The sequence below is a fragment of the Aplidium turbinatum genome, chromosome 18 (genome assembly GCF_918807975.1).
Source record: "Aplidium turbinatum chromosome 18, kaAplTurb1.1, whole genome shotgun sequence".
NCBI lineage: Eukaryota > Metazoa > Chordata > Ascidiacea > Aplousobranchia > Polyclinidae > Aplidium > Aplidium turbinatum.
Genome location: NC_137489.1, coordinates 21,071,920 through 21,087,205, shown reverse-complemented (window position 1 = coordinate 21,087,205; position 15,286 = coordinate 21,071,920). Strand labels below are relative to the sequence as shown.

The 15,286-nt window shown below is 38.5% G+C and overlaps 1 protein-coding gene across 3 annotated transcripts in view; it reads left to right on the top strand.

Annotated features, from left to right (window-relative positions):
• The window catches only part of LOC145787768 (WD repeat-containing protein 3-like), a 168,818-nt gene that overhangs the window by 103,012 nt on the left and 50,520 nt on the right, over window positions 1-15,286 (top strand). For all 3 annotated transcript variants that reach the window (XM_082599589.1, XM_082599590.1, XM_082599587.1), the window contains 3 exons: window positions 11,467-11,600; window positions 12,459-12,594; window positions 12,927-13,112. In XM_082599589.1, coding sequence (XP_082455715.1) covers window positions 11,467-11,600; window positions 12,459-12,594; window positions 12,927-13,112 — 456 coding nt within the window. The remainder of the gene's footprint in view (window positions 1-11,466; window positions 11,601-12,458; window positions 12,595-12,926; window positions 13,113-15,286) is intronic.

Here is a 15,286-nt window from a genome sequence, read left to right as displayed (position 1 = left end):
GCTAGATTTTTTTTATAAAATTCTGTAGGTTACATGAACATTGGCAGAACCTCACGACTGTAGTGTGAGGTTATCTACCATTATTACTGTAGTGTGAAGTCCACCGCTTACATTATCATGACTTCTTGGTAGCCTGTCACATACTTCCATACATTTAGTCTAGCAATACACATGTACAGTGTACACAGGTCACATATGCTGCACCTGAGTATGTGGCATATGGTGGTAGCTGTCACATTATATTAGATGGCCTAGACAGCGTGTATACTGTATAAGCCTTCAGAACAGGCCCTGGCCATTTAACCTATTTGCGACAAAAAAAAGGGTTATATGCAATTTTGCAATAGTAATAAGATACACACAACACGAAAAGACTCATCTATAGAATGTAACGATTCTTGTTCGTCATATTGCGAGGGTTCGATGCCAACGAGTGTCTATTTTGTTTGGTGTCACATTTAATATGCATAGTTCTGTGGCAAGCTACATTATTGTCCTAGAATAAGTGAACTATTTTACTGTGTAATTCTTTTGTGGTGTTTCGACAATCACTGGCCTATAGTAACCTTTAAGTATGCAATCTTGTATTGCAAAACCTGTTACTAGAAGATTCTGCATTACGTGTGATTCTCGAAACATCTTTTGACTTGTTAATCAGGAGAATGAGTTTTTGTAATGTAATATTACCTTAGTCTCTGGAAGCTTCTGTTCAAAATAAGTCTGTTATAAATAACTGCGTGATTTGAATATGATTATTAGAGTTGTGTAATGTGTATTATGGGGATTCAGTCCTCGAAACTAGCGGCGGCACACGGCAATTGCCGTGGTGAATGCCGCGCAAACATCATAATGGCCATTCTGTTACAGCAATAAAAATACCGTCGCAAAATGAGCATTTAATTCGGACAAAAATTGTTCAAAATTTTTTCCTGTTTGATTTACTCGCAGCGGAAGTTTAATCAGCAGAAACATCGCACCAAGACCTCACCTCGGACTATTTTACTTGCAGTGAACACTCTCGCAGTCTTAGAAATTAGCATATTTTTACTTCGCAAAAACGTTGACGAGGCCAAATGGCAAAAGTGGAAATTGCCTCGGCAATTGCTGTGAACGTTTATTACGAAAAAATTAAACCAAAACATGTAAAACGGGAAGAGAAAAAAATAATCGATATCTTAATAGTCCATCGCGACCGCACTGTTTGATTTGTTGTGATGTAATAATATCAAAAGTAGCGATAAAGCGAACAACGCGATATGCACGCTGTTACGGTAATTCAGGTTAAATAACTCAAGGCGGGAAAAGTAAGTTAATTTGGGGTTGATTCAACGTTCTAGTCAGCACAAATCGATTTAATTTTCTCGGCGGGTTATATCGCGTAACAACAATGCCCAATAAGATATTTACGTTTGTTTTACATTAATTCGACATCTAGCGACGTTGAATTATCATGAAATAACGTTAATTGCTCAATCAGGTACTGGTAACAAATCAATAGCTCCCTGCGAGAAGATTGCCTTGATTTACGCACACACTCACATAATTTCGGCACAATTAGGATACTGCGAGCAACACAGAGTCTGTTGGATAAAGAACTAGTCAGAATCGGAATCATCGGAGGATGAGGTAACTGCCCTTTCATGAACGCTCGATACCATGTGATCGGAAGCATTACTTTTCTTTACTGCCGAAGAACCATTTATCCAATTTTGTACCACTTTTTATATTCGCAATGACACTGGTAAAAAATAAGCATTCGATGGAAGAATAACTTTTGCTTAACAATTAAACCAGTATTTGTAAGGTTGCAAACTTTTTACAGTTCACAAGAGCATTGTCAGCGCATAAAATAGCTTGCCTGATGCTCTGCGCTACCGCCCTGTGACACACGATGAAGAAGATGCGCATAAAATTTCGTTTGATCAAAGCATTACGGCAGTTGCCGCCGCAATCCAAGGTTTGTTGATTTGGCGACGGCAATGTTTTTGCCGTCGTAGACGGAAGCTAATTTCGAGGGCTGGGGATTAGAGTTGTAACAAAAGTATATTGAAGACGATTGTAGAGTTCCAGCCGATATTGAATAGATTGTAAAAGTGGAAGTTATTGCCAATTGTAAAGTACGGTAGCTGATGCAAGTTGTAATGTATATTTATTGTGAAATCAATAAAGACATTTGGTGTTTAGAGTTTGATTTGTTCACGTGCTGGTACTGGTGAATCATTTGTTTAGCCCTTCAAGAATTTCATCTATCATCTCACAAGTAAAACTATTCGGTATTCAACCATTTAATTGATTGTTGATTAAACCTCGTTTTTCACACTTATCACATGTCTGGCGTCACTCTTGTACAAATAGCTGTTGCCTTCACTCTTCAGTAATCAGAGATAATCCGCTCATTAATGAAAACTCATGCAATCATTTTCCACTTTCCAAACGTGATCTTTTGCTATGCCTGGTCTTTTTATCGTAGTAACTTATTCTCATGCAAACTCATTCTATCTTACTCAGATGAATAGCGTCTATTAATAAGCAAAAATATGCAGGATTTGCCTTAAAAAGTTTGAGAAGCACTGGTCTAACATCTTGTACTGAACCTAAAGCCACCATGGAAAGTGGACACCCTTAAAACCATTTGCAGATTCACCAACGTGACAATTGAATTCACCACCAACCAGAAGCAATTTTTTGTCAGGGACAGCAGCAAGGTTATTTAAGAGTACGTATATCATCATGATCATTTAGAATCTAAAGACAAACTATTCGACTGCAAATGCGAGATAGACAGAACTTTGTCGACCCATTTTTTTTACAAGAATCACCACGCAACCGAAATCATCTTCTTCACCTTTCCAGAAAAGCTTGTATTTTTCATACTTTCCTTCAATAAATTTCGCCGATTCTTCTTTTTATCAAGTCTCTTGAACATAACGGATGCCAATGCCTCTGCCTGTCACAGTCTCCACAATTTTGCTTGCTCTTCTCTGCGTAGTTCTAACATTTAAAGTTCCAATACGCAGTTTGGCTTCTCTCTTTTCTGTCAGTCTTCCTCTGTTCGCAAGTTGCATCCTAACCGAGGATGCTGGGATGAACCTTTGTTTGCTCCTGTCACATCAGTCCGGGGTTGCCGATTGTTAGCTTAGGATTTGTGTTTATAGCAAAAAAAACATTTTATCCCATCAGCAGGCTTTAACACACACTAGGTTTGCCATTTTCTCAATTGCTATTCAGATCATGTCAAAATAAACTGATGCGATATTATATAAAGAGTCCCTGTGAAAATCAAGCATGTCTTAGAAGCGTTCTAAATAATGTGACCACCCAAAAAAGATCAACATTATGCCACTGGTTGGTAACCCTTCTCTATTGTTAAGCGATACAATTGTCACTGATACAAAAATTGACCAAAATATAATTGTCATTTTATTAGCCTACCAATCAGTCAAACAAAATTGCAAACACTAAATAAGCGTAACATGTAGCCAGAGGTGGGCAGTAGTGCGCTACTAGCGGTGCAACTTTTTTGGTTAAAGTAGCGGTAGCGGCGCTACTTTTTAGTTGGAGTAGCGGCTGCAGTAGCGACGCTATTTTTTTTCCAAAGTAGCGGTAGCCGGAGAGGCGCTACTTTTTTTCAGTCGCACTCCCGCTACCCGCTACTTTTTGATTTAAATTGAAAAAAATGCTTGTTTTTTTTGCAATACTGGCGTGGTCAAGCAGCTATATAATCGGCTTGGTTGCAAATTTTCGTTCTTTTCTAGCTGACGTCAACTTCTTCGGCAAATTACTCTGTGTGATGAAGCCTATCTGCCAGGCTTTAGACATTCTCCAGGGCGAGTCCAAGGCATATTAAGGAGTCTTGCTTCCAGTTCCAACCAAAACAATTTTCGGGAAGAAGTTGACCGAGATCAACGATCTTGTGACCTGTGAGGAGTTGAAAGTGAAAGTCCTTGAAGGGGTGAAGAAACGATTCAACAAGGGCTTCAACGACATGAATTACGTTATGGCATCCTGTCTTCATCCCTCCTTCAAGACTTCGTGGCTACAATTTCTGCACTACGTTTCCACGGATGATGCTGACGCACTGCGAGAAAAAGTCAAGACAGATGTAATTCGACTGTTGCAAGAGACATCAAGCCAGGTTGATACCGGTAGCGAGAAGAGTGACACCAACACCAGTCATGACTCGGAGGATGTATTTTTTGGAGTGTTTGCGCCATCCCGTGAAACGTCGGTGCAGAAGGAAGCAGCAATTGTGGACTCCTTTTTTTCGGGCAAGAGCAAGTCCTTGGGTTTTTCGAATACCGAGTTAAAACATCTGTTCATCAAATACAATACCCCCATTCCTTCCAGTGCTGCGGTGGAGAGACTTTTCTCTGTTGGAAAAGATGTGCTTAAACCAAAGCGGGCAGGACTTAGTGACTCTCATTTTGAAATGCTTGTGTGTTTGAAAGATGTGTAACAATAAATTTCCCTTAGAATGTGTTTTCTATAACATTAAAATGACAGCGTAAACGAATGATAACATTCGCTTTCAAGGTCATTTTTGCGTCACTAGGGACTTGAGTGTTTCCTAGTGTCATTTTAGACAAAAGTAGCGGAAGAAGTAGCGGTAGCGCACGCTACTTTGGCCCGAGTAGCGGGTAGCGCGCTACTTTTGTAAATTGGTAGCGGTAGCGTGCACTACTTTGGCCCAAGTAGCGGTAGCGGGTAGCGCGCTTCTTTAAAAGTAGCGGGTGCCCACCTCTGCATGTAGCATAGGCTACTGCATAAACTTTATCCAAATGTCTTTATGTTATAACTAAAAAAAATGTTGTTGTTTGATAGTAGGCTTCCAGAGTATTCAACATGCAACAATTTGAAAAGATCCAAGCCAATTTTATTTATTGAACTATGATAAAATAATAATGATACAATATAATTATGTTGCTTCAAGTACTAAAGTATTTAATACAGTTAGTACAAGGTTTGCAACATAAAGAATGAAGATGGCTAAAGTAGACCATTAGTGTTTTGTTGTCAATGTTAGGTACCGGTATTTAATGCACTGCATTTTGAAAAATCCAAGCTTCTGACATGTTTGTAGAGCTATATATGAAATACCAGTGATAATATTATATGGTACTGAAAGTTACATGAATGTATCTAAATACTGTTGTCATAAGAATGAAGTTTTAGCAGTCCACAGAGAAAAGATAAGCATTGAAAAAATCCAAGCCCTTACTTGATATTTTTTAAAACTTCCATTTAGCATAATATTGAAAGATGAGTAGCCCGCTATGGAGGTGTGGTAACAGTTAATGTATCTCAAGAAAAACACAGTTACCACAAGAATGGATTTTGTTTTATTTTTGTTGACAAATTGTCAATGTTAAGCATTTTGACAGATGTTGATTTGAAAAAAAGGTTTGCCCCTTACAATACATGTTATTTTTTAAAAGCTGCACAGGCCTATTGTCACGATTTCTTTCTATCTCTTACCAGGAAAGAGACTTTGAAAGGATTAATGACGTAGTTTAATGGGATATCACCGAAAAGAAGTCAATTAAATGGTCGGATAGTTCTACTAGTGAAATGATAATGAAAATTCTTGAAGGACTTTAACGAAGTTCACTCACAGCTTCTCATGTAACTGTAATTTCGATCGCAATTTATATGAGCACCAACTTTCATCTACTCGTATTCAATTACTTCAACTCTCAATCAACAATAATCACTGCATATATTACCAACTACTACAATAACAATCTCTCATAATAATAGTTTATGCAAATTACGCTACTATTTATAATATAGTAGGTTTGATGGTCTGGTAACTTCGAGAAGGTACGATAACGTTACATCATAAGAACTCATTGTTCTGTCAAATTTTACTACTGGCAAACATCTTTATGATGTCACAACACCCAACACCTGGCAAGTCAAGCAAAGAATATTCCCGACTTACACGTCCACAAAATGTTCTGAAAATACGTCACATAATAAAGATTTCGCAATCAGAGGTCACTACAGGACAGTAACCGATAATAACATATCGTTCAAGAATTCCACAATCAAAACAGCACGTTCGGTAAAGATACAAAGCAGCCCGTCGTGAGGCCTCGCACATTGCTTGTGACACCTCTAAATGATGTAATATGACACTTTTTAGTACTGGAATGTAGTAGGCGTAATATGTACAGTAGGCTGCTGCATCTAAATATTGTTGTTACAAGACTGAAGTTCTTGCGTTTTGTGGAGACAGTTACATATTTGGAAAGCAATGTTAAAAAAAAATCTGGGCCCCATAAAATTTATTTTTTTAAACTACATAAGCTAACTGACACAATCAATATGCAAAGCCCCGCAATTGGCTACATTATGTGTCTTAACCAAGACTGTTGTAGTTGTATAATTCTTACAAAATGTTATTTTCGGACACTGTCGACCTTTGGTCACCTTAGAACAGCGGTTCCCAACCTTTTTGGTGCCATGACCCTTTTATAACATTTGCCAAGTTGTGGTGACCCCAAGGATAAAATTAGTTGGGTTGATCCTCCTTCACTGCAGTTTTGGAGCTAACTAGTAGGCTACTGGGCTATATATTAAATTTGACTTTTAAATCAATAAATAAACAACACAACAAATCAACACAACAATTTGTTCATTGAGAAGGCTGTGCTTGCTTCTCTTTAGCCAGATCTGAAATTCTTGGAGCAGTCTTTGCAAGAGCACAACGCAGATCATCTTCTGCATCAAGTCTGCTCCTGTATTTAGTTTTGATAACCAACAAGCTTAAAAAGCCTGTTTCACAAAGGTATGTTGTTGGAAAAGGAAGAATCAGGCGCAATGCGATCTCAGACAGAACGGGATATGACTGCAAACTTTTGATCTAAAATTTGGTAACTGGCATTGAAGAAAAATCAGTTTTTGCTGCATCGCTGGTAATGAGTTCAATGAACTCCTCTTGTGCATTCTCAGGAACATCTTCAACTCTGATGGTGAATGGGCTTCTAGCAAGGGAAAATGGTGTGTCAGGTAAATTAGGAAAATACCTTGAAATTTGTTTAAGAATTTTGAAGTGTTCTTTGACAGAAAGTATTGTTCTATTGATTGTTTCCTGTTCAATATTATTTTCCTCAAAGAAAGCAGATAAGTTCGGCAACATATAAATTCTATTTTCATCCAATTTTTTTTGCCAAAGTTGAAGTTTCAACTGGAATGCTCGGATCTTTTCTGACAAATCTAGGCATGTTGCATTTGGTCCTTGGAAAGACAAATTTAACTCTTTTAAGATTGCAAAGATGTCAACCAAGTAAGCAATTTTGTGAAGTTGGTTTTTGTCGCCGAAAAGTGCTTCAAACTGTGGTTTAGATTTTTGATTAAAAAATGTTTTTAATTCATCACGAAGATCAAAAACACGTTTCAAAACTTTGCCTCTGGACAACCATCTCACACTAGTGTGAAATAACAAAACATTATTGGATGCATCCAACTCACTGCAAACTTTTGAAAATAGGTGGCTGTTTGAAGCACTAGCTTTTACAATCTTTTCAGAAGGCCTCAGGTGACCCCAGGCAAATTGTCAGGCGACCCCAGTTGGGGTCGCGACCCACAGGTTGGGAACTGCTGCCTTAGAATGATTGTGAAATCTGGTCACCTTTGATTGTGGTCACCTTAGTATGTAATGTACTTCTAGAAGTTTTTGCATACGTGCAAGACTAGAAGGTTCGACTAGGTGAATTCTTATGACATAACATTATTGTGTCTTCTCGAAGTTACTGGTTAAAACAAACCGGCTTAAATAGTGGCGTAATTTGTGTAATTGATTATTGAAATTGATAGAAATTGAAGCTGAAATTATTAAATACGAGTATGTGAGAGTTGGTGCTCACTTACCTTCAACATTTAAGTCACTACGCAAAAAGATCTCAACACACACAGCTTTGCTAAGGCATCTGGCCGGCTCAGGCTAGGGTGCCGGAGTTGAAACCCTGCGCATTGCCACCATTGCGCTAGTTCATGCTCCAGCAGAATACTGTGCACCTGTTTGGAGCTGCAGTGCCCACTGCCATCAAATCAACTCTGCTATAAACAACGCTTGCCTATCTTGACAGGATGCCTGTGACCCACACCATCGGACCATCTCCCTGTCCATACGCGCCGACTTCCGGGGGGGGGGGGGGGCGGCCCGTGAATTTATGATTGAGGGGCAACAAAAATCGCTATTACAAGTGGTGTTTCAAAGATAAAATACTATACGAAAGAGATTTTGATCATTTAATCGGACTTAAAGAATGCGAAAGCGAAAAACAGCCTACGTTGCTCTCGCCCGCAAAACAGCAGCTGATCGCATGGCTTTTTCTGGAACGTGGATTACTACTGAGATGCGCACGGCAGACACGCTCACAGTCACACACTGCTTATCTTCCCGCGCGTGAGGAGCAACTTCAAAGTCAAAACGCGTGGTAGCGAAAAAGCAAATGCGAGGTTGCATGTTTATTCTTATTTCACGAGTTATCCAAACGTCCGTTGGATTTTTGGTGACTTCAAATATGAAATCGATTTTAGTAAACTTTATCGAGTTGAAACATCGACGCAACGAACAATTACGTGAATACAGCTTAAAGAAAAAAATGCATTTTTCAAAACTGTCATCCGTGTTTTGCTTCAATAAACACTGTATTGATGTAAATATTGTGAAAATATATACATCTCATTCATTGCCATACACTCATCAATATACAGTATACACTCCTGCACTACCGTGTAGTAGCCTATAGTACTCGAGTATAGGTCGAACCCCTACTTTTGAGCTGAAAATCGGTGATATTTCTTTCTCCAGTGTATAAGCCGAATAGCTTCCGACACTGCCATTCGATGGTTCATCTAAGTATTGGCATTAACATACTTGGAGGACATTTCAAAGTAGATCTTAGAGTAACTTATGCTGCTGGAATAGTCACGTAACTATTCAGGGCAATATCAAGTAAACCAGCTAAATTAGACACGCTATTTTCAACGAGGTCTTCCCGCTGTGAGATCAATTATGATTTAACAGAAGGCATTTTTTTGTTCACAATGTGTGAGAATTGAATCGAAAACCGATAAAAGAAAAGGTGTTTTATGGTCTTGGTCGCAGATATTGCCTGCATTAACGTCGTCTCTTACCGCTATTATCACCTAGCCAACCTGACATCATTGTTTTATGCGGTCGCTAAGGTTAGACATCGACTTCAACGATCATGGAATGTTACGTAATAAGAACAATTACTGTATATCCTACACGCAATAATAAAAAAATTGATCTTTTCAAACAGCTCTTTCTGCTGTTTTGTTTCGTGAGCTTTGCATATATTGCTCAATGCTCAACAAGTGCATAAAGTTTAGAATTGACAAGAAATCATTGAATATGAAAATTAAGTTCGAACCACTGCCAATACAGGTATTCAAAACTTTTACTTCGGCCTTTTACTCCGTAATCTACGTCGGCAATGATTTTTCTGCAGCAAAAATGCGTTCATTTTGTAAACTGCAGAGCTGGAGACAACAGCTTGTCTCGTGTATAAGTTGAACCAACCTATCTTTGAGGTAAAAATCACTTGCTAACATCTCGAGTATATACGGTCATTCAATAAAAGACTAACTTATTAAGACTTTCGATAAAAAACAAAAGAGAAAACACTTCGCCGTTGTTAACGCTTTGAAGGTAAGTAATTAGCAAAACGAGCGAAATGAGGTAATAAAACTGATAGCGGGTTTCCACTCCGGTTGAGATTATGATTTTTTTGCGTTTTATTTCGATAGCTTCACTGTCTTGATCGTTATTCACTCGCACGAAAAGGAAATGAACTGTTTTCCAACTGTTCCAATTATGAGCTAACAATATCAAAATTTTTGCGACTAGGCATACTGCATGCGTAAAAGTAAAACTAATCGTTTCAAGCAGCGATTCTAATAAATTCGGTTTGCGATCTAGGTGTCAATATAAACAAGACAGTAAGCTTAATCAAAAGCTATTTTAACTTGAGTAAAATAGCGTTCTCGTTATGACGTCATCACCTTTCTCGCCCCCCAAGGTTTTTTGAAAAGTCGGCGCCTATGTCCCTGTCCTTACAGGCATCCAACCAGCTGAGCTTTGTCGCGAAGAAGCCATCTTGTCTCTTTCTCGCTGCGCTACGAACCCCAACCACTTGCTCTACTCCAGGCTCTACAAGTCTGTGAGCGAGCAACCTCGGCGACTGAAATCAAGACACCCATTTGTATGTGCCGCACAACTCCTGATGAAAACCGCTAAAGAACAATTCATCAGTGCGGCTACCTGGGCGGACCACCAATGGATCTTGGAATGGAAGAAGAACTCCTCAAGACTCCAAAGTTTCATCTCTGACACTAGCCCTACCCAACCGGACTGCATTTGCCAAAGAAAGCCTGGGTGCGGCTCAACCACCTGCGTATTGGCGTCGGACTATTCCGCTCCAACATGCACAAATGAGGGATAGCTCCATCCGCCATCTGTGAGTGTGGCAAGGAGGAACAAACTGCAGACCACACCATCTATAACTGCACCAAATGGTGTGCGTAAACTAGATGACGAGTCAATTCAATGGCTGCTTGACACCTGCCCAAACATCTAGATAGCGTCGCCGCCACTGCCCAAGGGTGGTAAAAGGCAGAGCCCCTCGACCCCTGGAGTGACAAAGAAGGTTCAAACAAAGAAGAAGAGATTAGAGTTGTATCAGAAGTCACGAGAAAAAGTACATTGAAGTCAATTATCAGATTCATAGGTGTTGAAATCTATTGCTGTTAACAGTTATTTTGAATATTTGTTGAAAGTACTGAACCATTCGTAAAGTCCTTCAAGAATTTTCATCCATCATCTCACAAATAGAACTATTCATTTGACTGTTTTACGTTTGATATCCCAATAAACTACTTCATCAATCGTGACACTTACATATGGCATAACATGAGAGTAACATTTATTGCATCTAAACATACTTAGAAGGGTGAAGTTGTATAGGTTTTTATTGCCACAGTGCAATTTTAAATATTTGGCAAGCGATGTTTTGAAAATTTCTGGGCCCCTAAAATTAGCCCTGACCCGGGTCCAAAAGTACCCCTGGACCCCCTTGTCAATGCTGGTGCACTCCTTGGTATGACAACAATTTGCTCTAAAACAATCGTGCATGAAAATTTCATTTTAATGATCCTAGCTAACCATTTGAAGACATCTAAAGTGTAACTGGTACCCCTGAGTGTCGCGGCATCCTGGTTGGAAACCACTGCACTAATGCATCTGACTTCATGTTTAAAAACTATACTACAAAAAGTGCTCAATGCTAAGCAAAAAAGCAAAGCAGATCGAATTAAATCAAATATAGTAATAACTATATTTGATTGACTTCATGTTTATATGCCATTCGTTTCTCATGAATCAAATTTTGTTATGTCAATGTTGTTTGACTTCAATGCTTTGTTTTACTCTTTCAGTTCTACTTATCTTTATACGGTCACTCACTCCCAGCAAACTGCGTCAGCATATCCACCGACTGCAGCCTTCTTGTGAGTGGATCTTCAGATAAGAATGTCAAGATATGGGGTTTAGACTTCGGTGACTGCCACAGGTTGGTGTAGTTTGAATAGCTGTCATGGGTTAGGATGGTTTAAGTGTTTTTCAATGGTTTGACTGGTTGCCACTGACTGGCACCATAATTTATGTGATTGCTCCTATTTTGACCATGCAATGTGGCCAAAAGTTTTTTTTTATCAGTTTGGTTATTTTGTTGTAAAGAGAACAATGAAAATGTGTCGCTTTAATGGTGCAGTAGAGAACAGTTCTACTCAGACTATTAACTTCTACTAATGATTCTCAGTGCTATTATGTGTAGCCGACCGGCCTCCAATCAAATTTGAAGCTTGCACGTTAGCATGTCCTGTACGTATACAGGTCGCTGTGCTACTATAGCTTTTAAGTATATACGAACTAAAACATGCCATGTGCAACTTATCTCTGGTTTGTAAATAAGTTTATTAATCTCTGCAAAGGCTACATTGCATGCAAAAGTAATAAACTACAAAATTTTACTCAAGAAAGCAACGTTGGATAAATTTACTCATCAATTTTATAACCATGAGCATTAGTGCAATCGCATACATACATTTTATAGCTTATTGCTTGCCCACTTTCTTTTTTGTTGAGTAAAAACTAGTTTGGCAAAGTAACAGAATTGAACGTAGCCTTGTGCAAAAAAGAAATTCAAAAACTTGTCCATGAAAATTTTCTGGGTATTCCACTGGTTGACAGAAGTATTTTTCTCAGCTCACTCTGTTGTGATGGGTTGGTATAGTTTAAAATTTAAATCATAGCAAGTGACAAGAACTTTCTACCTTTACTGGTTTAGGAGTTGTTTGTGACTTTATTCATACATTGGTTCAAACTTTTTAATTTCAGAGTTTTTTAGTATAAATTTTGAAACATTCAGGTCATTGTTTGCTCATGATGACGACGTGACAAATGTTACATTTGTTCCGAGTAGTCATTTGTTCTTCAGCTGTGGCAAGGACGGCCTGATCAAGCAGTGGGATGCGGATAAGTTCATACTCATTCAAGTTCTAAAAGTTTGTTGTTGTACTTAATGTTAAACTGCGTATTTATGTCAGGCATCTTCATCTTAAAAGTTTCTTATAAGTGTTGTAAGCTTTTGCTGAAAACACTGTTCTTAACTTATCAAGTTGGCATGAACTAGAATCGTATTTGAAGTAAAGCAAGTTGTCGCTATTTAAAAATATATTTGCATGAGTGCTGGAGACATGTACACTATCGCATTTGTTTGTGTGTACGGTATACATTTTTACTGTGATGTATAGTATATACCAAAGGTTACAGGGTCCAAATTCGGTAAGGAGTCCTATCAAACATGCTGTATTTTAACTCAAAGTTTGTAATTCAGGCTCACATAGGAGCCGCATGGACTATGTGCATAAGTGCGGATGGGGACTTCATTGCAACATCCGGACAGGATAGATCATTGAGGATGTGGCAACGTTCCCAAGAGGTTGTCATCCCAGATGAAGAAAAAGAAAGGGAGCAAGAAGAAGAAGATGAAAAGTTATTGGCCAGAAACAAAGAAAGCATTGTAAGTTAGAGTGTTATTTGCAAACTGTCTGTATACTTTGGTGGCGTGTTGTAAATCTGTGAATAGGTAAATACTTCGACGTGTGGCTAAATGAGACCTTGCCTATTTAAGTGATATTGCATTGTACATCAAATTTCGCTACTATATTCCAGTAACCTCTGCAGCCTGTTTCGCCCTTACTGGGGATTGGTTACAAGAGTAGGAGCTTAATGCTTGACTACTATCCCTCCTTTTTCCTGTCCCAACCATAACTTGCAATTGTTTTTATTTAGTGAGTCTGAAGTGGAGATAAAAACTTGTCTTTCTGTACACATGTATGATTCTTCACAACGGTTAAACTCAAATCCGAAGTAAACACATATTGCAAAGGTGTCCTGGCATTCCTCTTGCTTGCTTTATCGATACTGAATTTTAATACAAAAAGGTGAATCCACACACAACAGCACACGGTAAAAACGACAATTAAGAGTGAAATGTCTGGATCCTCAGGCAGGCCATGTAATGGAGAACAAAGAAACAACGTAACCTCAACCTCAGCATAATTATAAATCATTATAAATCCCTAATTATAGCATATAATTAAAATAAAAATTTAAAGTAAAGGGTGTTTCATTAAGACGGATCGATAAAAACAGTAAATAAAACAACGTTAAACAAAGTTAATCAAAGTTAATTAGCTGAACAGCATAAACGAGCACGCAATGGTGTTACTCTCGGTTCCCAGGTCGCATCATCTCTCGAAACAGCGTGCTCGTTTATGCCGTTCAGCGGAAAACATTGCTGCAGTGCGCAAGAATGTGGCCGAGAGTCCAGGCACCTCTATTCGCCATCGCGTGCAGGAATTGAACCTCTCCGCAACCACGTTGCATCGAATTTTTACGAAAGATTTATCTCTACACGCTTACAAAATTCAATTGACACAAGAACTCAAGCCTGCTGACCATTTGAAGCGTCGTACGTTCGCCGATTGGGCGCACGAGCAAAGACAAATCGATGAGGATTTTTCACAAAAAATTATCTTTCGTGATGAAGCCCATTTCTATAAATTCCATAAAGAAATCAATAAAATTTTCTCATTAGCATTGTTTTATTTACTGTTTTTATCGATCCGTCTTAATGAAACACCCTTTAGAAGGGTTGATGCCCGACATGCAATGCACAGAAAGAATATTCATCAGAGCTACACAACAAACGGTGACTATCCTTGTATAACAGCGCAAAGCACTGAGACACTCTGGTCACAAAGGCCGAACGAATACTTACACAATTAACATCTACATCAGTTGCATGAGACACACAGTACCAGACAAATTCAAAACCACTAAGCAGTAGGGTGGAGTGAATTTCACTTAATGTTTTGGATTTTGATTTAAGGTGTTGTAATGTTGTCTTTGGGCCTAAAAAACAACCCCGAACATAATTTTGGTTCTCCTACCCCTAAATTGACCCTCCTACCTGAGGTCAAAGGTTACTTGAGGTCAAAATTGCTCTATCTCCACTTCTACAGATGCTAGAAATCTGTTTAATGGCTTAAAAGATTCAGTAGACCCATGTTTATATCTGTTCTAAAAGACTTTTTTCTTCTATTGCTAGTAGAATTTGACTAAACAGCAAAAATATAGTTTTTGTGGTATTTTTGCTTATACAACATTATAGTTAACGAACTTCAACAGCCAAAACAGTAAATTTTCAGCAATTGGTTTGTATTGTTATTTGAGAATCACAAAGCACTGGAAAATACCGACCTGCAGCATAATTTGTCAATTACAGGCTCAGGTGCAACCGCAATTATGACAGGTAAACACCATTGCAGCATTGCCATATTAGAAGAGTTGCTGCAAAGACCTTTGCAATAGGTCATCTGTCTCCTGCATACTAACGAACTACCTCTCAGGCATGTCTTTAAGCACTTGGATAGAGTCTCTTTAAATTCCGACTCGTTTTCAAGCCCAATTGGCAAAGAGAAAAGTGGTTTAGTGTCTGATTGGCATGTGGTTAAGTTTAATTAAGCCATTATCTTCTATTGAATTTTCTCAAATGCCAAAAGAAGTTATGGAAAGTTTGAATTCCGATCAATTTTATGCATACCAAATTTGTTTGGTTGTCGTATCTGGAAAACTTAAGAATGACTTAGCACAGTTTAAAGTAGGTTGCCTGTCACATGCAAGATGGTT